The sequence below is a fragment of the Nelumbo lutea genome, chromosome 8, assembly GCF_056320005.1.
Source record: "Nelumbo lutea isolate HS-2025 chromosome 8, American lotus-T2T, whole genome shotgun sequence".
NCBI classification, from domain to species: Eukaryota; Viridiplantae; Streptophyta; class Magnoliopsida; order Proteales; family Nelumbonaceae; genus Nelumbo; species Nelumbo lutea.
In genome coordinates this window covers 19,965,514-19,988,878 of record NC_142691.1, presented here as the reverse complement: position 1 = coordinate 19,988,878, position 23,365 = coordinate 19,965,514, and the positions used below count along the sequence as shown (strand labels likewise).

The 23,365-nt window shown below is 36.8% G+C and overlaps 2 protein-coding genes across 10 annotated transcripts in view; both read right to left on the bottom strand.

The window, feature by feature from the left end:
• Window positions 1-144: 144 nt before the first annotated feature.
• Window positions 145-4,245, bottom strand: MOL1 (Leucine-rich repeat transmembrane protein kinase family protein). The gene is made up of 2 exons (XM_088956714.1): window positions 1,320-4,245; window positions 145-628 (listed from the first exon to the last, which is right to left on the bottom strand). The coding sequence occupies exons 1-2, from the start codon at window positions 4,063-4,065 to the stop codon at window positions 318-320; spliced, it is 3,057 nt and encodes a 1,018-aa protein (XP_088812840.1). The 5' UTR covers window positions 4,066-4,245; the 3' UTR covers window positions 145-317.
• Window positions 4,246-15,722: 11,477 nt separating this feature from the next.
• The window catches only part of LOC148843200 (protein ENHANCED DISEASE RESISTANCE 2-like), a 137,694-nt gene continuing 130,051 nt past the window's right edge, over window positions 15,723-23,365 (bottom strand). For 2 of the 9 annotated variants that reach the window (XM_088959605.1, XM_088959606.1), the window contains 6 exons: window positions 23,261-23,308; window positions 21,485-21,628; window positions 21,281-21,376; window positions 19,754-19,855; window positions 18,267-18,353; window positions 16,084-16,246 (listed from right to left, as the gene is read on the bottom strand). In XM_088959605.1, the coding sequence (XP_088815731.1) occupies window positions 16,217-16,246; window positions 18,267-18,353; window positions 19,754-19,855; window positions 21,281-21,376; window positions 21,485-21,628; window positions 23,261-23,308 (507 nt within the window). In that variant the 3' untranslated portion in view covers window positions 16,084-16,216. Of the gene's footprint in view, window positions 16,247-17,766; window positions 18,354-19,753; window positions 19,856-21,280; window positions 21,377-21,472; window positions 21,629-23,260; window positions 23,309-23,365 lie in introns of those variants that run through there. The other 7 variants (XM_088959601.1, XM_088959603.1, XM_088959608.1 and 4 more) reach the window with 7 other exon arrangements.

Below are 23,365 nucleotides of genomic sequence, written 5' to 3'. Positions count from 1 at the left end.
GTGTTTCCCAGGAAAAACTTACCCAGGTAACTGCTTTTACCTGGGTAAGTAACTTACCAAAAAACGAAAGGGGCCTAGATGTTGCATTGCCCTTAAAAGTTTTAAACAAATGCAGCAAGTTAATCACAGTGCCATCAGAGATGCTTTTAAAAATACAGACTGATAGGCATTATTTTAATATTAAAATGGCTGATAATTACACAGGAAAAGAAAACTGAAAAAAAGCATGCAGTAGCTTCAATGAGATGGATACTGATGTCATGTCTTTGTTGTGGTCACATGGGGACTTGAATTATAACTCTTCTAACTCAAAATCACTACACTTTCATATGTGGCCTTAGACCTGATAAAAGTGTCAGGGCCTCCTCCATGGATGGTCTATCAGATGGTCTTCTCCTGGTACAGAGCAAAGCAACTTCAAAGACCAGGTTTATTTCCTCCTCCAATGAATTGGCAGTGCTGACTTCATTCTCATTATAAATTTCTCTTAGAATGACCTCTTTTGTTCTGCTGTGTATGTTCTCCCCTCCATTTGTCAGCCTACCATTGGTTAAAATTTCCACAAGGACCTCCCCAAAACTGTAAATATCTCTATGCAGCTCCTCTTTTATGGTAGTGCTCAGATCACCTGACCACAAAAGAATTAGAACAATTCAGATACCTACAAAAGTGGAGTATAAAAACAAGTACACCAGAATAAAAGGTCCCGAGTTTTGTTAGACAAAGTCATTATATAAATTAGTATTATTATTATTATTATTATTTTTTTAATTTTTATGGTTTGGTTGGAAAAAGAATGAAGAGCTACCTGTGGTTTTATTTTAGAAACAGTAACTTAACATTTGATGTTGACACAAGGCTGGGAAGGATATTAGAACCAGAAGTAGTAAAACAATATCTATTATTCTTCAACAAAAGCAATTGATTAGGAATGACATAACTGAAATTATCAAAACACCACTCAGCCAATGCCATTTTGTTTCCTATCACCCTTTAAGATTCTATTAGGCTTGGAAAGAATTTTGAGGGTGATATTTCCAAAGGCTTAGTATATGTTGGCAAAAGTTTGTATATTAGTAAACTATAATGGTGAAGTGGTTAATGGTCGAGGTTGTAATAATGATCCGATCACTCAGAATGGTACTAAATTGAGTGAACTGGTGAAACAGGATTGGTGTATTTCCATCCCATGCTGATAGGATAACGGTTTGCTGAATTAAGTCATGTATGGTTGTAATGGTGGAACAGAAGACTTGCATTTTTAGAACTTATAGTTACCATAAAGGTAAGTAAGAGAACAAAAAATCAGAATTATGTACCTGTGCCTGATGCTGAAAAAGCTCCAGTTATCCTCTCTACGAGTGAATTTTCATTCATCTGTACCAATATTTTCAATCCAAAATCAGTCAGATGGGGCTCCATATTTTCATCAAACATTATGTTGCTCGAGTTTAGATCTCCATGGGGAATTGCAGGGTAGCAATCATGGTGAAGGTAGCAGAGGCCCCTTGCAATCTCAATTACAAGTTTGTGTTTAGCTGACCATGTACTAATTATTGGATCCTTTTTAATTTTCATATTTTCTGCCAGATTTCCATTGGGCAAGTAATCATAAAAAAGATAGGCTATATGCTTATTGCTGCAGAACCCCAACAATCTGGTCAGGTTACTGTGCCTTGCATTGCCCATCTGGGTTATAAATTCTGACATTACACCTTTTCTCCCCACACCCCATTCAATCTTCTTCACTGAAACTGTTATCCCTGTGGGAAGAACTGCTTTGCAGATCGAAGCTGATAAGGTTGGCACCCTCTCCATGGATTCTGTGCAACTGAGGCTCCTCAGAACGTCATTTGCTGTGAATTGTGGGAAACCAATAAAAGGAACCATTTCCCATTGGCCTTTACTTCCACGCTGCAAATAAAAGATGACCAAAGTTGACACTGCAAGAACTAAAACCACCCCTACACACAGCAAAATCCATGTAAGCCTTTCTGCACTTTTTCTCCCCAATCCAAAACCAGCTACACCGGAAGTTTCTTTTGAGTAAGGGCAGGGTTTCAGAGGTCCTCCACATAGCTGTGGGTTTCCAGTAAAAGCACTTAAACCCATCAATCTAAAATTCTTTCCAGAAGGGATTGAACCAGACATATCATTGAAAGACACATTTAGAAGTACTAGGCTTGAAGAATTTCCAAACATGAAAGGTATGCGACCTTTGATCTCATTATGTGATAGGTCTAAGACACTGAGAGTTGGAAGACTTGCAAGCTCAACTGGTATATAACCTGTCAAATTATTGTTAGATAAATCCATCGTCATAATAGCCCGGCAGTTGGCCAGACTTTCTGGCACACTCCCTGATAAATTATTGCCATTCAGTTCAAGTACAGAAAGGGAGTTGCAAGATCCGAATGGAGGCAACGTTCCTGAAATATTGCAGGAGGATGCTGAGAAGTTTTGAAGAAGCGGAAGAGACCATATTTTTGTAGGAATGGCACCTCCTAGGCCTGGATTCTGAGAGACATTGAAGTACTGAAGTTTGGAAGCTTGATATATGTCTTGGGGGATCCCACCTGTAAACCTGTTTCTAGAGATGTCTATATAGGTGATATCAGGAAGGAGGCCAAATTTTAAGGGGATCTCACCAGAGAAGGAGTTATCCTCAACCCGGAGACGGACAAGAGCAGAGCAGTTTGAAAGAGCAGGATAAAGCCCACCTGTAAGATTATTTGAGAATAGGATCAGCTTATACAACATACCTCCGGCACAGATATCTGGTGGAATACCCCCTGTGAAACGATTTGTAGAAACATCAACCCATTTAAGTTTGGAGTTCTTGCCCAAGCTCGGTGGCAGTGGTCCAGAGAAGAAATTGTTCCATATTAAAAGAGTTTCTAGGAATGGAAGATCTGCAATTCCTTCGGGGACTGAGCCACTCATGTCATTATACATGAGGCTAAGTAGACGAAGATTTCTCAACTCTGCAAAGCTGTGTGGAATGGACCCAGAAATTTGATTGTCAGAGAGATCTAAGCTCATGAGAGGCACAATATTGCCAAAGCACAATGGGATTGGTCCAGTGAGTTGGTTCCTGAACAGGAACAGCGATTGAAGGTTGGTGAGACTGCAGAGGCGATCTGGGATTGGACCAGAGAGGTTAGCGCCAGCAATGTCAAGATACTGAAGCCCGCTCATGTTTCCCAATTGCCATGGGATATTTCCCTGGTAAGCATTGTAGCCAATCTCCATATGTGTCACTGTTTTGAGCATCCCCAGTTCCGGAGGGATTTCACCATCCAGATAATTTCCTGCAAGATGAAGCAGCTCCAGTTTCTTGAAAGACCCATACTCTGATGGGATTGGACCCTCGAAGTAACTACCAGCTAGATTGAGTACCTTGAGCGACTCCAGCTGTGAGACCTCCCGTGGCAGGGGGCCTGAGAAGCTATTACTGAAGGCGTCAAGAACCACCAGGTGCTGCACAGCGGAAACCCCAGCAGGGAAGCGGCCACTGAAATTGTTTCTACTTATATCTAAGCTTCTAAGATTGGTGAGGTTGAATATTTCAGCCGGAAGATGCCCAGAGAAGGAGTTGTGACTAAGGTTGAGGTCCACCAGATAGACCAGCAGCTCGATGTGCTTGCCGGATATTACACCGGAGAGATTCTTCTTCGACAGGTCCAACCCAACAATCATGCTAGAGTTCTTGGTGCAGGTGACCCCAGACCAAGAGCAAGCATGTATTGTGTCAGATGAACTCCAGCCAGAGGTTAGCAACCAGTCATACAAACTGTTCGAACCATCTACAAGCTCGGATTTCAGCCCCAGCAGCGCCTCCGAGAAGACATCAACAGCTGAAACTGCTGTCGTAAGCGATAGAAGAGAGACGAGGAAGCACCAGATGAAGCTCCAGAATTTCACCATTGGAACTGGTATTGTACAAGAGGTGTTCGAAAGATTATCGAAACATGAGCAGAGGGAGACACGGACACTCCGGTGGAACAAAAAGTTTGTGCAAGTTTTATAATAGGGTGTACTGCATGGGGACTGGAGAAAGTTCATCAAATGGACCAAATGACGTCGTAGGATTTGGGTTGATAGAGAACATAATTGATCTGCTTTTGAGTGCACCAGCAAGAGGGGACCAGTGGGTGATAGTTTATTTGGATGGTGCTGGCCACTAGGGGAGAAGCTTCAAGTTTATGCCATCATCTGCAGCTCCTTTTCCTCTCCCTTTTCACTGGAGAGAAAGAATCCCATGATTTTAGCAGAGATGGGTTTTGAATGGGAAACAGTGAAAGTGTGAGAATTCTATGATTCTATCATTTGCAGGAGAATGCATCAGACGGTTCTCTTTCTTTGACTTTGGTGTTATGGTCCATCTTGCTTGTGAAGTGGGACCCTCCAGAAGATCTATGATGGGGAGAGGACTGGCACATGGGCTGCCATCATGAGCATATTCATCTAATCAATGATCTGTCAGGTGGGATCCCATCAAACAGTTGGTCTTGCTCGACTGTGGCAGTAGGTTGACCTACAGAACACAAGTTGGCACTAGTGCCTGGTTTTATGCATGGGCTGCATGGATCGTGACTAATTAATTTGTGGGGCTGGTCCCGTTCAGGCCCTAGCTTCCATTACATTACAAAATATAAAGGAAAGAAGGCAAAAGTATCGTGTCTTCACGGACAGACGTGTGCAGAGAACCCGTGATATACGTGAGATTCATCAAAGGCTGGGGTGTTAAAGGTGTTTACAGTTGATGATAAAAAAAAAGATGTTTACAATCTGGTTTCGTGCGGTTTGGAGAAGATATATATGAGCCCCTCTGTTAGCCTCTTAAAATGTTCAACATACCCATAAGTTACTATTAAAGCTGGTTCCTACAAAAGAATAAATTTTATTAAAAAAAGAGAATTTAAAGTTGCAGCTTTACCTTTGAGTTATTGATATGAATAGCTAATTTAAAAAATAAATCAATTTCAGAAAAGAGATCAAAGGATTTGAGATAACTATTTTATGTAGAGAGAACTTGAAAAATAAACATTTTCGACAAAATAATTGTATGGGTATTTTGAACATTTTCATGCTTTTTTAGAGGATTCTAACAGAAGAGGTCTACTTGCAATTATGCCAGAAAATTAAGGGAAGATGATTATAATTACCAACACCAAGGAGGTTTTAGCAATGGTCTCAAGGATTCAACAATTTACCCTAAATACTAAATATAGTCTTAGTTACGTCACCATAAAAATAAAATCATTGACTCATCGAATTGGTATAATACATGAGCATAAAAAATTGATTAGAACAATACTTTTTTAAGACTCCAAGGTCAACTCCATTAATTATCCAAATGACCTAAGTTCAACTTGAACAGAAAGAAAGAGAGTTTATTTTTATTATTATATTTATTTATTTATATTTTGGTTTATGGTTTAGTTTCATGGTCATCAACACCATCATCATCCATGCCTTATTCCAACCATATGGGGTCAGCTACATGAATCTTGTTTCGCCAATCCCTTTTATTTAAAATCATATCCACCGTTAAATTATTAATAATTAAATAGTTATTTACTATTTTTGTCTATATACTTTTTGATCTACCCCTAGCTCTTCTAATTTCATCCACTTATAACAAATCACTTATTCTAATTGAAATCGGGGGCGGAGTCAAGTATCTTGGTGGGGGATTGGGGGGACTGCCCCCCCCACACACACAAAAAAAAAAAAAAAACTTTTATTAAAACCATTATTTATTTGTAGTTATTAAGTGGGGTTGGATCAAAACCTAATAAAATGGGTTTTTGGCCCCCCAAAGCATCAAGTAAAATGTAAAGGATTTCTCTTTAACGCTCCTCCAATCTCAAAATAAAAAAAATATTTACTTTTTCTTTAAAAAAATTGTAATAGACCCTATCTCATTTTATTGTTTAACCATTTAATTTGGCCTCCCCAAAAGAAATCCCGACTCCGCCACTGATCGGAACTGTTAGTGGTATTCCACAGTCACTGCCAAACACTCTTGTCAATACAGCATAGTTGGTTTACGGTTTGGTGTGATTTCTAAAATTTAGAAAACATAACTGAAACATAAACAGAAATTTAAAAGAATCTTTAGTTTGGCATTGTAGACCCCATAATGAACACCCCTAATCATAAGCACGGAGCCATTCTTTTGGTTGATCTGTCATTTGTGAAACAATGGCGAGTTGAGATGATTGGAAGGTGGAGATAATCTGATTGGGTTCCTATTGGCCCAGCTGCCCAAAAGGGTGGTTTGCCTTCTGTGGTGGGTGGAGCCTACCAATTCAAGCACGGTGGTCCTTTCATTCATGGGTCAAAAGTCATTTTGAACGATTGAATTTGACCGGAATGAATAAAGGACGTCATAAAATGATAAAGGGTCATGATTCCAGGAAGGAGATGTTGGAGATGATCGTATCTTTGAAAATGGGGCTCCATTTCAAAACAACGGTACAGATTTGGATCGTACGAGCTCTGAGGGAAACTACAAGTCTACAAAGACTTAGAGAGAAGGGAAAGGGAAAGCGTAAAGTTCCCCCTACAGATTGGTGAAAAGGACATGCACCGACCGTGGGGGAATGAATCCTTTTAGTGGAAACTAAACACGAACAGAGAGAGAGAGAGAGAGAGAGAGAGAGAGAGAGAGATGTTGATTAAAAAAAATCAAACACCAGCAATACAACAGTGACGATTAATAGTAGTAATTGGAAGAGGGATGGATAAAAGAGTTGCAGAAACACAACCGTCTCAAAAGAATCAATCAATTTAAAGCATAAAGCAGGGGGGACGAAGGCGGAGATGTCTATGCTCTGTTTCTCTGGGGTTGTCTTCCTTCTGATCTTTCCCAGTTTATCAACAAAGTTAAAGAAAAGCGATTAAAGAACATGGGTAAATACATTTGTCGAGTGTCGACCCAGATTTGGGACCGTTCAAGGGCCAAAAGTCACTGCCTTGGCCAAGAGTGAAGTAAAGTTAATGCTGTTTAGGAGTCTAAATTCAGTCCAAATCGGCTGACTACCTAAACCCCAGAGAAGTACTCAAAAAGTGTGGCGCGTGCAATATAAACCCAGAGGGTGGGGATCAATGTCTGTGGATATTTCTGTATAACAATGTACGTATGAGTACATTTTGTAATCTATCCTAACACTGTTTGACCATTTTTTATGTAAGTATCATTTTAGTGAAGATTACTCCTTGGGCTGATGGAAGAAAGGCAACTGGTAATTGTCTTTCTGTCTTGGTTTTTTCCTCTGTCTCATGAAAGGATATAAATGGGTTGAGCTTATTGGTTTCCGTCTCCTCCGTGTGGGGCACAGAAGCTGTGTTAGCAAGCTAGAGACTCAGAGATGAACGGGTTCTGAGTCTGTTGCAGCAACTGTTGTTAACTCAGTTCCCATTGCTGAAGGGTGGTCGGTTTAGAAGGAAGTGTCGCCGGAAAGCGATTCAAAACTCATTTGGGTAATGGGTATTATCTCCCAAAGGAAAAACCTTCTGTGGGAAGTTTCAACTTTCAACCATGGTGGCAACTAGCAGGCACACTCAGGCAGTATATAGTTTCCTACTTTCTTACCTGAGTCGCTAAGGAGTAAAGACAGGGTGGGACCCATGAAACCTCTTGTCTCCTACTGTCTCTTTCTGGGCCCCGCCATGCTGCCTTCCAAAGTAAAATGGTCTTTTGCTTAGAATGAGAATCTCTCTCCAGTTCTAAATTCTAATTCGTAGTGGAATTGGCCAGTGTTGAAATTGCGACTCGTATTGTGATGTTTGGACCCAAGAAAGAAAAAAGAATGGTACGTCCAGAAGGAATTGAGTGATTTAGCTCCCTTGAGCTTAATCCTGTAAGGCACAAAATGTGTACGAGAGGCATCATAAGTCATCATAATCAGTACTAGGTAAAGATGGTTTACTGACATCCCCAAACCATAACCACAAATTCCCCAACCAGTACAAGCTAAAAATGTAAAGACTCAATGACAACTTTATTGAATGAACGATAATTTAAGGTCGTAGATAAGTGAAATTTAACAAGCCTAAGTAACTAAGCTAAGCTGTGTTTGGTACCATTATGAGTGTCAAATGGACTGGATTTTGTCCAATCCGGTCCAGTCTAACGTGAATCCATTACAAATGCATCAGGTCCAATTCAATGCAATAAACATTTTGAACCATTTTGGACTGATCTAATTTAATTTCTGAACCACCCAACCTGTTCAAATTTATTTTAATTTAGATTGGTTCCAATTCAAACCTGGTCTATTGACACTTATATTCTTATCTTTTCTCAATAGACCAGATATTTGGTTCAATCCAATCCACTCTAATATAAATTCATTGCAAATGGACTACGTCCAATCCAATCTAATAAATACTTTGGATCATTAAGTTTGGACTGCTCTAATTCAATATGTCTGTCCAAATTGATTTTAATTTGGATGGGTCCAACCCAAAATCAGTCCATTAACATCCCTAGTACCATTACTGTTTTTACTTGAAACGTTTTGGGTTCATCATTACAAATTGGTGAGAGAGATGTGTGTTGTCAAATCACATGTGAAAATTAGTTTAGTTACAATGATTAGACCCTACCCATGGGGCAATAAACACCAAATTGATGTTTGTTGAAATAGCCTCTCATAGTGCATTTTCAAAGTATGCCTATTTCAATCATAAATAACCTCAAACAACAATTGTATGCCACTTTATATTGATCGACCTAAAACTTTTTACTAGAAACAACAATAGTACCAAACACAACCTAAACATTTTACTAATTTATTCTTTACTGATGCTTGCTCTCTAGGCTATGCTTCCTGTGATCAAACAACTTCATTCTTGTAACTAAAGCACACGAATATTAGGGGGATTTCTAATGTGGTGGTTTGCAAACAACCAACCAATGGAGATCATTCCACCTTTTCATCTCTATGTCAATGCTGTTTTTATCTTCTTAAATAGGGATGAGTCAAGGAAAATTTCTTAGGAGTGAGGAGATCCTCTGAATTTTCTTAGTGGGTGTTTAAGGGTACAACACAGTACTTCTTGCCAGGTATTAGCATGGTGTCCAGTGCAGTTGTGGCCGGGGGCCGGAGGTTACTGAAAAACATGAGTGTGTCCAAGTACGACTCAACATCTTGGGTTTCAAAAGCATGATTTTTTGCTGCAAAATCAGAACGATGATGAAATTCCACATGTTTGTAATACATATGCAGCATAGCCAACTTGACAAGGCCATGATGTAGGGTGATCATTTTTAGACTGGCCTGCAAATTTCTAGGTTTAAGTCTGGGTTTTGTGTTCAGACTACTACTGTCAATTGGTCGGGTTCAACCTGATAATCGATTGGGCCGGATTTGGTTTGATCTGGCATTGATGGGTTGGTTCCAGTTCTTGACCGATTATTATCCATTCAGAATTTGTTCTATCCAGTCTTGAACCAATTCAGACATCAGCAATTTTATTATAATTGGATCTATTGGGTCAGACCCAATTGTCCTGAGAACTGATTGGATCCATCTGGCTCAGTTTCAGTTTCTTAATATTTCTTGTTGAGTCGGTTCTAATTCTACTCAGACTTAACTCAGACGTGACCCCTTGACAGCCCTAGTTTAGGCTCAGCTGGATCCACGACAGTTTTTTTTTTTTTTTTTAAATTAAAATTTTCAGTTTGATATTTACAGATAGGATTCTCAAGATGAATATTAAACATTGAAACTATTAATTTCCTCCAACTCCCAGTACATCGTTTTTAAATTTTAATCCTGTTCATGGGCTGCACTTTGGGTTTGGCATTTACACTGTTTTGGGCACAGGCTTCGGGTTGGGCCCTTCAAATTTTGGAAAAATGCTAAGCTCAATCCCAGCCCATGAAATGTTATTCATGCGACCTTCGATACCAATACGATTTACATGATACCATGCGATATGTATTGATATTTTAAACCTTGAATACATATTTGTTTTATTTATATTATATGATATTTTATGCATAAATATTATAAAATAACACATAATATTTTACATTTGTATAAAATATAACATCTATTTATATAAAGACAGGCCCAAATCCTGGCCAGGCCTGACACAGGCCCATACACCTGGGCCCGGCCCAGCCCATGATCACCCGACCATGAACTGAGCCTAAGGTGAAATTTAGGAGTGTTTATTTGAAAAACAGGGGGTAGTATAGGTTTTTTTTCAAAATGTTGTGGCGGTCAAGACATGCCAGAAAAAAAAACACTTAAAAATAATCCTAAAATTTAGATTTCTCGAATAAGCATTTATTTGGACTTATTTTCTAAACACAAATAAACACTTATTGATGTGATCCTGACCCAAAATAAGTGATTATTCAAATAAGAACTCCCGAACTTATCCAAATCAGATTAAATTTGATTACTTGCACCGTATTAATCAATTAATTTTAATATCTAAAATTAATTTTAAAGCCTATCCAACCATAATAGGAATCAACCAAAGGTATATATTATGCAAGCTTGTCATCTACTATATAATAGGAACCAGGGCAGGGCACACCAATTACCATTGCCATCAAACTCAGCTTTTAAATTTTCAAATTCTTGTAACGTATCTCTCATTTGGGACCAAAGAAACTTGCGGTTAAGCAACCTAAGAACAACAAAGATAGTGAGATTCATTTGTAGAAAAGAAAGCTTAAAACTTAAGAGGAAGTATAAACACTTAGGCTATGTTTGGTTCGAAGGAAAAAGTAGGGAAAGGAAGGCAAAGGTAAAGAAACCTTTACAAACCTTATATAGGTTGTTCCGTGCCATGCCAGGCCACGGGCGGCACGATCTGATTTGCACTTCTAAATATGGTTCAATATGACATAAAAAGAAAGGCAACAATGAAAGTTCGACCCCAGGAATGGTCTAGGGATTTTGGACTGATTGTTGCTCTCTACAATGGCTGAACGTGTAACCCCATTCCAGCCTCTAATGCATATTTATAAACTTCTAATAATCCTTAATTTCCATAAAAAGTACTAATTGAATTAGGGAATGGCTGGTCTAAGATTAGTTACTAATTCAGTCCTAGTTAGACTACTAGCTATCGTTTCTAGTCATACTAAATAACACCCAATCTTGTTTGAAATAGCTTTCTAATTTCTTAAGGAATAAGAGAAGCCATTCTTGTATGGTGTGGAACCCACACCCAAGTGATCGACCACTATATTGTTTACTCTCTCACTTAAAGTGAGTTGGGACCATTAGGCCGAATTTTCTCTAACTAAAGAGTGAATTGTCCATTAAAGTATGGGCCTAAACATTTCAACCCATTAGTACTTGTTACCAAGGTTCAAAGTATCGATATGTATTAGCCCGTATCAGCTGATATGTATCATTTCGAGAGCTCCCCGATATACCCCCTGTAGGGGTGTATCGGGGTTCCAACCGGTTCAGGGGGTGGAGGAGCCTTAAACTGCTCCCCCTTGAATTGGTTTAAAAAATAAATAAAAAGGATTCAAAAGGCTATCGATATTGCCCGATATGCCCATACTGACGTATCGGGCATATCGGTATTTTGAACCTTGCTTGTTATTACATACTTGGGCCTCAACTACCCTATGAGCCCAAGTCTAATGGTTCAATACTAATATATGTCCATCATAGTTTTAGGCCAAATAAGTCATTTGCTACATGACCTCTCAACTATCAACATCTAACATTGGGATTCAAGGAATGACTTATTCCCCATAGCCCAGTGTCACACCCTCTCATCAATGAATCCCAAGAAAGAATTATTTTACAAAGACCTTTTTCTAAAATCAATAAATATACTTTTGCATTTCAACAAACTCTGAAATCCACTATCGATAGTTTTTAATTTCCCATTGAAGATGGTATGTTCACAGATATTTTCTTTATTTGACAAAGTGGTTGATCCTATCACAATGGTCACTTACCTAGATGTCCCTCATTAATTGCTCTAACATACCCATATATGTTGACCCCTAAAGAGGATCCCATTGATTGGTACATCAAAAGTAGCTCTATTAAATATTCGGTTGAGTACCATTATTAAGTTAGGGATCACAAGCAATTGTTCAGCTATTCCACCTATTCAAAAGTCTAGGAATGATTTGAAACTTGATCCTGTTTAGTGATTCAAGAAAATATCCATTCCCATACTTTTGGTCACAACCCTAGCAGATGATACAATCCACTCCATCACTTAGGGAGTGTGTGAATGTCAACTTTGTCAGAATTAAACTATCCAAGACTATCCACTAGTTGGGAACATTTAGACTACATAATGAATATGATGTTCAAATATAATTCTAAAATATAGTACAAGGGTTAAATTAATATAAATACACCACTTGTCACATGAATAATTGCACTTCAATTTCAATTAGGTACAAATTGTAGGCATACTTTCTATATATTTCTCAAATACTTTCTACTAAAATGGCTTAGTTAATGGTTTCACCACATTATCTGTTGGTGGTACCTTATCAATTTCGATGTCCCCACACTACACAATCTCACAAATGATGTGATACTTATGCTTGATGTGCTTTGACTTTGAGTGTGCTCTTGGCTTCTTAGATTGAGAAATTACCCCTTTGTTGTTGTACAATAGAGGAATCAAAGATGTGTTATTGGGAACTACTCTAAGTTATTGAATGAACTTCTTCATCTATATGACCTTCTTGGCAGCCTCGCTTGCAACAATGTATTCAAATTTGATCATAGAATCCATTGTTAACCCTTGTTATTTTTCCAACTTACAATTATTGAAATTAATAGGAAGATAAATCCCGACGATGACTTTCTATCATCTACATTTATTTGGAAGCTAATATCTATATACCCCAAAATCAACAATGCATTACCCTCAAAGATAGAGTAGTAATCATTGGCCCTTCAAGATATTTGAGTATGTTTTCCACAACAATCCAATGCCCCTCTTTAGGGTTGGATTGGTACCTACTTACTACACTGATAGTCATCACTATATCAAGGTGAGTGTACAACATGGTATACATGAGGCTCCCCATGATGGAGGCATAGGGAAACTTCATGTTCTCCACTTCCTCAAGTGTCTTGGGTGACATGTCCTTGGAGAGAGAGACTCCATGTCTGAAAGGTACCATACCCTTCTTGAAGTTTTGCAGGTTGAATGTATTCACGATCTGATCTATGTAATAAGATTGAAATAACCCGATAATTCAGTTTGTTTTATCTCTATAAAGCTGAAGTCCTAAGATATAGGATGCTTCTCCTATGTCTTTCATAAAAAACTTTGTGAAAGCCATACCTTAACTTCAGTCAACATTTCTACATCATTTCCACTGAAGAGAATGTCATCAACATAAAATATGAGAAAACTACATTTTCTCCCACTAGTGTCTTGTATATACAAGGTTTATCTTGATTTTGTTCAAAGTATTACTCTTTGGCAGTTGAATCAAACCAAACATTCAAACTTCTCAAAGCTTGTTTCAACCCATATATGGATATCTATTAATTTGCACACCATGTGTTCATGTCTCTTAGTAATGAAGTCTTATTGTCGTTGCATGTAGATTTCTTTTGTAAGACCTCCATTCAAAAACGTAGTTTTAACATCCATTTACCATATCTTATAGTCATAGTATGTGATAATGACTAATAAGATCCTAATGGACTTCAATATGGTCACGGGCAAGAATGTTTCATTATAATCGATAGGGGTGTCCATGAAAAACTGATAAACCGAAAAACCAAACTGAACCACAAAATGTGGTTAACCAAACCAATCGGTTCAGTTTTGGTTTGGGATTTTTGAAAAACTGAAGGACTAGTTCGGTTTTTGGTAAACCTACAAAAAAAAAATCAACGGTTAACCGAACCGACTGGTATATATATTATATGTAAATATATATTCATTATATATATAAATATATACTTATATTATATTTTTAATGATCTATTTATAAATATATTATATATATTATATATATTTTCAAATATTTATAATATATTATATAATTTATTACTTATAATATAATATTATATATATATATTTGTATAATATATATTATAAATATAAAAAACTGAAAAACCGAAGAACCGAACCGGTCAAAAATTGAAACCGACGGACTGATTAATTGGTGGTACCAGTTCGATTTCGATTTGGAGAATTGGAAAAACCGGTACCTCTGGTTCGGTTTATAAAAAAGTGCCATGGTTTGGTTAACCGAACCTGGACACCCCTAATAATCGATTCCTTCCTTTTAAGTATAACCCTTCACCACAAGACAAGCCTTATATGTTTCAGCCTTTCCATCAAAGCCCTTATTTCTCTTGAAGATCATTTGTAGCTGATTGCTTTTAACCCTTGTGATAGATCTACAAGAGTCTAGACTTTGTTGGTTTCCATTGAATCCATCTTAGCTTGTACGACATCTATCCATTACTAGGAATCTATGTCTAACATAGTTCTAAATAAGTTAGAGGATTCGTCTCATTGTCATTGACTTCTATCAAGAACGATTCTTAATAGTAGGAGGCTTGATACTTGGCTAGACCTTTTTAGTTGGGGTGTAGAATCAACAATATTTGTAGATGGTTGGGATAGTGGTTTCCTCTTTAAGAATTATTTCCTGAGGAGGATGATCATTAAGAATGTAGTCATCTTCCATGAAGTGTGCATTCCATTTAAGAAAGACCTTTTGCTTAATTGGATCATAGGATAGATACCTAATAGAATCTTTGGAGTCACTTACGAATATGCATTTGGTTGTTTTGGATTCTAGTTTGTCAGCACTCATTCATTTGATATGTGTTGGGCAACATCAAATTCTAATGTGTCGCCTACTTGATTTCTTGTCAGTCCAAAATTCATAGAGAGTCCTCGAAATTGATTTGGTTGGAACCTAATTCAACATATGCATTGTAGTTTTTAGTGCACAATCCCAAAAGGATATGGGATATGGGTAAATCTAAGTGAATGATTTTGAATTGAATCATATCTAATAGTGTTTGATTTATTCTTTTGAATACACCATTTAGCTATGGTGAAGGGAATAACTGTGAGATTTCCGTTACCCCTGAAATAGTCATTGAATTCATTTTAGAGACACCCACCTCCTTGATATGATTGAAGGGCATTGATCAACTTACCCTAACTGCTTATCGACCTTTTGTTTAAATTCCTTGAGCCCCTCAAAGACTCAAATTTGTGTCACATTAGGTATATGTATCCATACCATGAAAAATCACTGGAAAAAGTAAATGAAGTAGACATATCCACCTCGTGCCATATGCTCATGGGACCACATATATTGGGGTGTGTGTGCGCGCATGCGCGTATCAAATCTAATATACTCATGGATCTTTGGGCTTTTCTAGTAAATGACCCTTTAGTCATGTTGCCTTGCATGCATGTTTACAATCGAACAGATTTTCTATGTTTAAAAAAATCCAAAGGACCATCCTTAGTCAATTTTGTGATCCTTTCTTTGTTTATGTGGCTAAGCTTGTAGTGCTATAGGTAGGTGGGGTTAACAGTTTTGTGAGTTCTTTTAATGAAAATGGTAACTTTTGTTTGTTCAGCCACATTAGATTCTAGGGAAGGATGCAGATGTAGTATGTAGAGACCATTCTCTATTTCACTTATAGCAATGATTTTGCTTTTCAATTTAAAATAGTAACCTTATAACAAAAAAAAAAGAATATCCATCATTACGAAGTTGAGTTAGAAATTAAATTTCTTTTTAATTGCAGAGTACAAGGATAATTTTTTTAAAAAACTAAAATTCCATCCCTAAAAGATAATTCTACTACTCCTATAGATGTAGTAGCAACATTTGTTGATGTCCCCATGTAAAGCATTACCTTGCTTTTACTCAATCTTTTGCTTTCCTTGAACCCCTATAATGTATTACACACATATGAAGATAGATTTGATAGGCTTCTTCTTAATGGATTCCAAGTATTACAAGTAGTTTCTCTCCCAATGTTCTATCTATTTGCAGAAGTGACACTTGTTAGATGATTTGTCTCTCTTTTGCTTTTTATTGGGGCGTCACTGCTTTTTCCGAGCTTTCTTTTCCCTCTCTTCTTCATACTAATTATGGTTATAGGTTTGTGCTTTTTGATTAGTTCCTTTTCGATCAAGATCCCATCTTGCAAATTGAACCAAGATCTCCATCTTGTGTATCGATCCATGATCTCTATCATGCTTCTCTTTGTTCCATTTTCAGGCCCTCCAAAATAATAAAAAAATAATGTATTTTTCTAATTCTTACAACAGGAAAAACCTAATACATATTGATTGTAAACAAGAAAAACAAAAACTTTGAAAACTGGTCCAAGTTGAATTACAATCCTTTAATGATACAAATTAAATAGATAAAAGCACACACTTTAATTCGACCAAACCACATTAGATATATACCAATCATCACATGAATTAAACCCTAATTTTTAAGATCACTTTTCCCTAAGATGTAATCTAATTAAACCTTCAATTGAACCAATAAAATAGAGTAGATTGCTATATTCGATTTCAACAAGATAATCAAATCAAGATTGGGTCTAATTGGGCATGATTCAAATTCCAAAAAATTTAAACCAAATGCTCTGATACCAATTGGAAGATGTGACTATCATATGGGGTGAATTTTCTGTTCAAAACTTTTTCCAAATTAGGATTCAAGAACCCAAGAATTCGACTAGGATAATAATAAAATTGCATGGGAGAAAACATGTATTTATCCTCAAGATCGATTTTGGGGTTTGAACCAAACTATATTGGACCCAAAACCACAAGAAAGATAAGAACTTTACCTAATAGAATGATCCTCACAAATGCAAAACTGTTGTGGAGTTTGCACCCAAGAAATCAAGCTTCCCTCTCAAGCGGTTCAATCAAATTGAAGATGGCAGTCTTTGTTATTTATAGACTTATAATAAAGCCTAATTAATCTATAGAAAAGTACTAATTGAATTAGGGAATGGCTGATCTAAGATTAGTTACTAATTCAGTCCTAGTTTGATTAGTCAAACTAGCTAGGTTTCTAGTCATTCTAGATAATACCCAGTTTTGTTTGAATCACTTCCAATAGGTTTTTAATTTCTCAAAGAATAAGAGAGAAGCCATTCTTGTATGGTGTTGGACCCCCAAAGAGGACCTCATTGATTGATATATCAAAATTAGTTATGCTAGATATCTAGCTGAGTACCATTATCAAGTCAGAGATCACAAGCAACTGTTTAACTATTCCACCTATCCAAAAGTCTAGGAATAATCTAAAATTTGATCCTGATTAGCGTTTCAAGTAAATACCCATTTCCACACTGTGTTACAATCCTAGTAGATGAGACAGTCTGCTCTTTAGGATTAAACTACCCAAGTGTATCTATTGATGAGACCATTTAGACTGCATGCTGAATATGATGCATCAAGCATAATCCTAAAATGCAGTACAAGGGTTAAATTAGTAGAAGCACATTACTTGACACATGAAACAATTGCACTTTTATTCATAATAATAGTCAAATACAAACACCACTTGACCTGAGAGATACACTGTCCAACGCAAATCCCATTACCACCGATATAAGATGAATAAGATGTGAAAATATAGGAATATATAAGATGATCAAGACAAGAAAAAGGAAAACTTTAGGGATTACTTTGAAAGAGCCCATCAAGTACATCTGTTCAATATTGCATAAAAGTAATGTCAATAGACTGCTTTGAGCAATTTGCGACATCTGGGACTTCTTCTCTAATATCCATTTTTACATTTCTGTACAGAGATAACATGCTAATATTTGATATTCTACAATGGATCTTGGTATTTCATTTCAAAGGCCTTCTACTTTGAGTTGCACTATTAGATGGGATGCCACAAATTAATTTGTGGTTGAGCAGATGGTGCAATTTCAGCTTCATTATATTGAACTTATCACATTATTTCCACTAAGCCTTGGACTTTGAACCGGGGAAGGCTTGAATTTGTAGATTTAATCAGTTGATATGTTGCACTACATGCATGTAATGGTGGATCAAATATCAGATTACACCTCCCAAAAAAGAAGAATTATCTTTTCCTAATATTCTGAACATTTTCAAAGTCCCCTAAATAGGTTATAGCTCATGGATATTACAAAGGAACATGGCTTTAAATATAGGATTTTGGCCCTTTTGGACCTAGACCTGATTTTTTTTAAAACTTTTGGAATCTTAGGTATTGAGTGTTGACTGGGAGAGCCTCAAACCTCAAAAGGTACAGCAGAGTCTGGCCTAACACGGTTCAAACGAACTGTCCCAAGAATGTACTCCGGAAGTTCTGGCTCTTCCTTGGCCTGCAAACATAGCCCCATCAATTTCTTATTTTGTGGGACTGAATTTTCATTCAATAGGAGGCGATTTCATCACAAAACATAGTGATGACTGTTGTAAGCATCAATGCAAACAAAATTATTTGAAACACTCTAAAGTAATTGGCAAGAATATTTTACATAATCAACTTTGAAAATGTTAGGATAAATGATTGTTGGTTTCTGTTGAAAATAGTTTCTGTCTAGCAGTGGAATATTAAGGCAATAGAGCATGCATATTTTGGATCCCCTACTAATAAATACTGTCAAATTTTCTTAACTAGGGTTCACGTATAAATCATTAACCTACTACATGGTATTGCACCTTCCTAGGTGGAATCTTGTCTCTTGGAAGAGCGCAAAGCAAAATGTAGTAGCTAGATCTAGTGTCGAAGCAGATTATAGAGTGAGAAGTCATATAACAGATTAACAGGTCACTCAATATGGCTCAAAAGTCTACTTAAGGAGATGGGAATCATAGTGACACTTCTTAATTTCCAATGCATCCTCACTGTGACAACTAGCAGCTGTACACATTATGTTGAACCCTATATTTCATGAAAGAGCAAAGCATATTAAGGTTGACTACCATTTCACTTGAGAAAGATTTGAATTGGTGAATAATACCCCATTTGTGAAGACTGAAGATCAGCTAGCAAATTTGCCACCAAGGCTCTACTACATTGACCTCAGATTGACTTCTTTGATAACAAGTTCGATCTATATGAGATATATACACTGGCTTGAGGGGGAGTGTTAAGAAGGTAGTTATTATTTATTTTTACTGTTTGTTTGCTGTTTACTCTTATTTATATCTGGGGGTATATGTGTGTTCTACTTTTTGCTTAAATAGGGTAAGAATCACAGTATTTTCATAAACAGGGGTAGTACTGTAATTTAATCTTAGTATAAAAAATCTATATATTGAGGCCTGGCCGGTTGGGAGATTTCTTTCTCCTTGATCAGCAGGTTTGTTCCTGCAGCTCCTCTGTTTTGTTCTTCTTTTCTCCTCTCCTATTCATTCTTTTCTTTTACCTGTTTGTGCACACCATATACAGATTGTGTACGTTCTGATAAGCTGATCTTCTGTCATGATTTGACAATCCCATCAGACCATGTAAAACTCAATTTAAACAGAAAATAACTATATGATCAGGTCTGCTTGAATAGAAAGGGTTCCTCATTCAATCCATTTTCAAAAGATTTGCATCAAGGGATATTCCTTTAAGCAAGATGGTTATTGAGGGCATAAATACTAAAAGAGTAATGAGAAGAAGTTTAGATATTGCATCAGCATGAAACAGTGGATTGCAATATTCATAATTGCATTCATCCTATGATCAGAATGATACGTGATTAAGTATTGAAGTTGTAAAGGCACAAACCTCAACTAAAATTGCAAGATCAACGACTATGCTTGTAACATATCCAAGGACTAAACCAATGACACTCTTTGCAACAGATGATGAACCAATATCCACATCAATCTGAAAAATAAATTCACATCAGCACCAATGTGCAATAAATGTGAGGATCTCTCCCCTCTTAAAACTTTATAGAAAATCTGTGCCATTGAACAAAATTTTAACGTCACTAAACAACCATATGTAGGCAGATACTAGAAAAATATTTCACATAGCTCCGTTACCTCACATGCCGCTGAGTATAAGCTGGTTTCCATTAGAACTATCATGTCACATGCACGAATTTGTAACTTCATTTCCTTTTTTTGAATCATTAAAAGAAGAGTTTTGACATTTAACATAGGGATTGGAGATGGATTTGCTCAAACAGTTGAGGATGGCAAATAGTGACTTCTACATTATAATGTGGTTGGAAACTTTTGGGCATTCTTACTTGTCTTTCAAGCGGGTTGGAGGAATCTTGGTCTCATTAGTTAATAAACTTGACCATTTATTTGCTTTGAAGTCCAATGGATTTTGTGGAAGAAAATATTTTAGTGGTCTTTCGAATAATTTGGTAAAGGAGTGGAAGAGTTTTTTAAGGCTATAACAGAACTCCTTCCAAGAATTTGGAGGGATATTTGCTTTATAGTGGATAGAACTTTGTTATTATATTTAGGATACAACCACTACTCAGACATTTGATGAGTTGGGTTACATGACCTCTCTACTAGTCTTGATACGCGTGTGATGGTCTGGATTAGGCTTTGGTGCTTAAAGACTTAAAGACATGTCATGCATGGGCTTTGATATGAATTGGCAAGAGATTATGATTATTTTGTATGTATTTGCATGTATGATGACACTAATATCTCTCATTCTCCCCCAACTGTACATTTTAAGTTTCTAATATATTTTAATGATATTTAACTCTGCCAATGAGAGCTTGCCTTACACTGCTGGTCCCAGTCCTGGATAAAGGAGGCTTGTGTCTAGTTGACAGCTGGCATTAAAATTTTTGCCAAATCATTATTTATCTTTTCATGCTGGATATGGTACTGAACAGGACAGAATGGCAGAACAGGATTAAAGAGCCTAACCCTATATAATTGGGGCAAGGGTTAGACAATGATGATGTATTTTAATAATATTTATTATTATTAATCAATAAATAAAAAAAATTAAAACAGAAAAAATTAAGAGAATGTATATGGAAAATACCTGGTCACACGTTAATATCATCTAACCACTTACAGATAAAGACAAGATAAGATCACATGAGCCAGGAATATTTTATTCAACAACCTTTTTTGGGGCTGAAATTGTTGTCAAGTAGGTGAACAAGTGTAAGATTATCCAGATTGTTATAAATTCATTTCATCTAGTTTTGACAATTGAGTTAATTCCTTAGTTCAAATTTACAACAATATTTAATTTTGATTACCAATGCATAAATAATCAGAATTAGGGTGACAAGAGGATTCTGGAACCAATTTGGTTTTTACTTACCTCAAGGAAATTATCTTTTCTAAGGTATCTACAAGTTACTGCTTTCCCCAAAAGGCAAGCTTTTGTCCCAACTGCACGCTTGACCATCCAATATCCCTGGGTGACTCACCGCAATGCATTAGCAACCAACAGCACAAAGAGTATGCATAAAAGATAAAATCCAGAGATTCAGAGGTTCTTGATCTAGGTTACCACATTTCACACCTCTATAATACTTGGAATAAGTTTGAATCTCGCATTTCGGAACATGTCAGAACCGTCGATGAATCTATCCAGTAAAGATTGTTTCTTTATAGGCCTGTTAGCACCATAATAGAGAACCATACTATAGTTTGGTTTTGCTGGGACCTGAAAAAAAAAGCAGAACAATAACATCATTTTCTACCTCAAAAGGTGAAATTATATTATAGCAAGAAATCAATCTATAGCACATAATCCAATTGAGCACAATCATACCAAGCACATTGAGGTAGATTGTCACTTTGTTAAGGATATAGACTGGAGAGGTATGTCTCCCTTATGTGACAACTGACCAACAGTTAGCAGACATCTTTACAAGGGAGTACCTCAGCTGAAGCCACAAAGTGCTCTTGGCAAGTTGGGAATGATGGCCATACTCCCAACTTGAGAGGGAGTGTTAACAGGCCAGTTTTTGTTGATCTTGTTAAAATGTTGTAATCGTTTCACCTTTAGTTCTGCAAGGGCACTTTTGTAATTTTCCTTTTATTTTATGATCACCCTAGTATAAATACTTGGTGCCACCAACAGGACTTTTTGCCTCACATTCTTCTTCTCTTCTCTTCTCCACTCTTTCTTCTCTTCTCTTTCAGCTTTCTATTGATATTCCCAAGATAATATGGTATCAGAGCAGGTCTGTTAGGCCAGAAAAACAGAATCGACCAAGTGTTCCATCCCTTTTGGCTGTGTTTCTCTTGGAGAAGCTTGAGAATACCAATCGGACTGGTCTGAGAAGGCTTTTCATCTCTCCCTCTCTCTCTCTCTTGGTCGTGTACTAATAGAACCTTCTGTAAGAGGTTCATGTGATTGATGTGAAGGGTTTAGAACCTGTTTTTCAATCTTTTTGTGGATCTTGTGACCCTTTATGTTGTCATTATAAGTCAGGGTATGACCTGTACTTGCTGTAACAGCAGCAAGAAGTAGATGTTTGGTGACCGTAGGGCCAGATTTGTCCTGGGTGGTGATTGTTTCACTACTATTTGATGCTGTATATGCTTTTCTAGCAACTCTACTGTGTGTGAACTGGATAAATAATCAGAAACTACCCCCCGCTAGTACTGGACTGTGTATGGACTGAAAAATAATAATAATATATTTTTTTCTGGTCCTCAATCTACTAAAGGTAGATTTCCATTACATCAGATATCAGACCTTACAGGATAACAAACGAAGAAAATTAGAATTCGTTAATCACTTAAGACTGACTTGATCTTATATCCAAGCAACCCTAGGCAAAATCAATAGTTTTAACCGACCAGATTGAACAAGTTAACCTTAGGTTTATGGCATTCTTCTCATTGAAGGGTGAGTTCAACCAGTCTAGTTGTCTAGAGCTCAATTGATGAGTGAGTGGCTCCTTTAGAATTGCAATTGGATGGGATTTTCTATAGCAGGCTTTGCTTGTTAATTTGAGGGTAGAAGTGAGTTTCTTCAAGAGATCAGGTGCAGACTTCAAGGTCCAGATTTACTGTTTAGAATCTTCTCTTTTTGAGTTTTGTTTTTTGGTATCAGTTCTGGGCTTCTTTTGTAGATTAGATGTTAGAACTTTTCTTGGAGGTAGGGTGCAAAGGATTTATTTTTCCTTCTTTTTTCATTGTCTCCTGCCCTTTTATATGCATCTTGTATCCCATTTTCTTCTTTTACATGATATAATATGTAATTATCTTTGCTATCTATATGAAAAAAATAATAGATAACAATATTTTCTTCACAGTGGTTATGTCAAAAGATACTATTACATACCTGTAAATTAATGACCAGAATGAATGGAAGTTTCTTCCCAGCTTCTGACTGAAATTGAGAAGCAGATATTATACAGGGAATTAGGATCTTCCAGGTTATATTAAA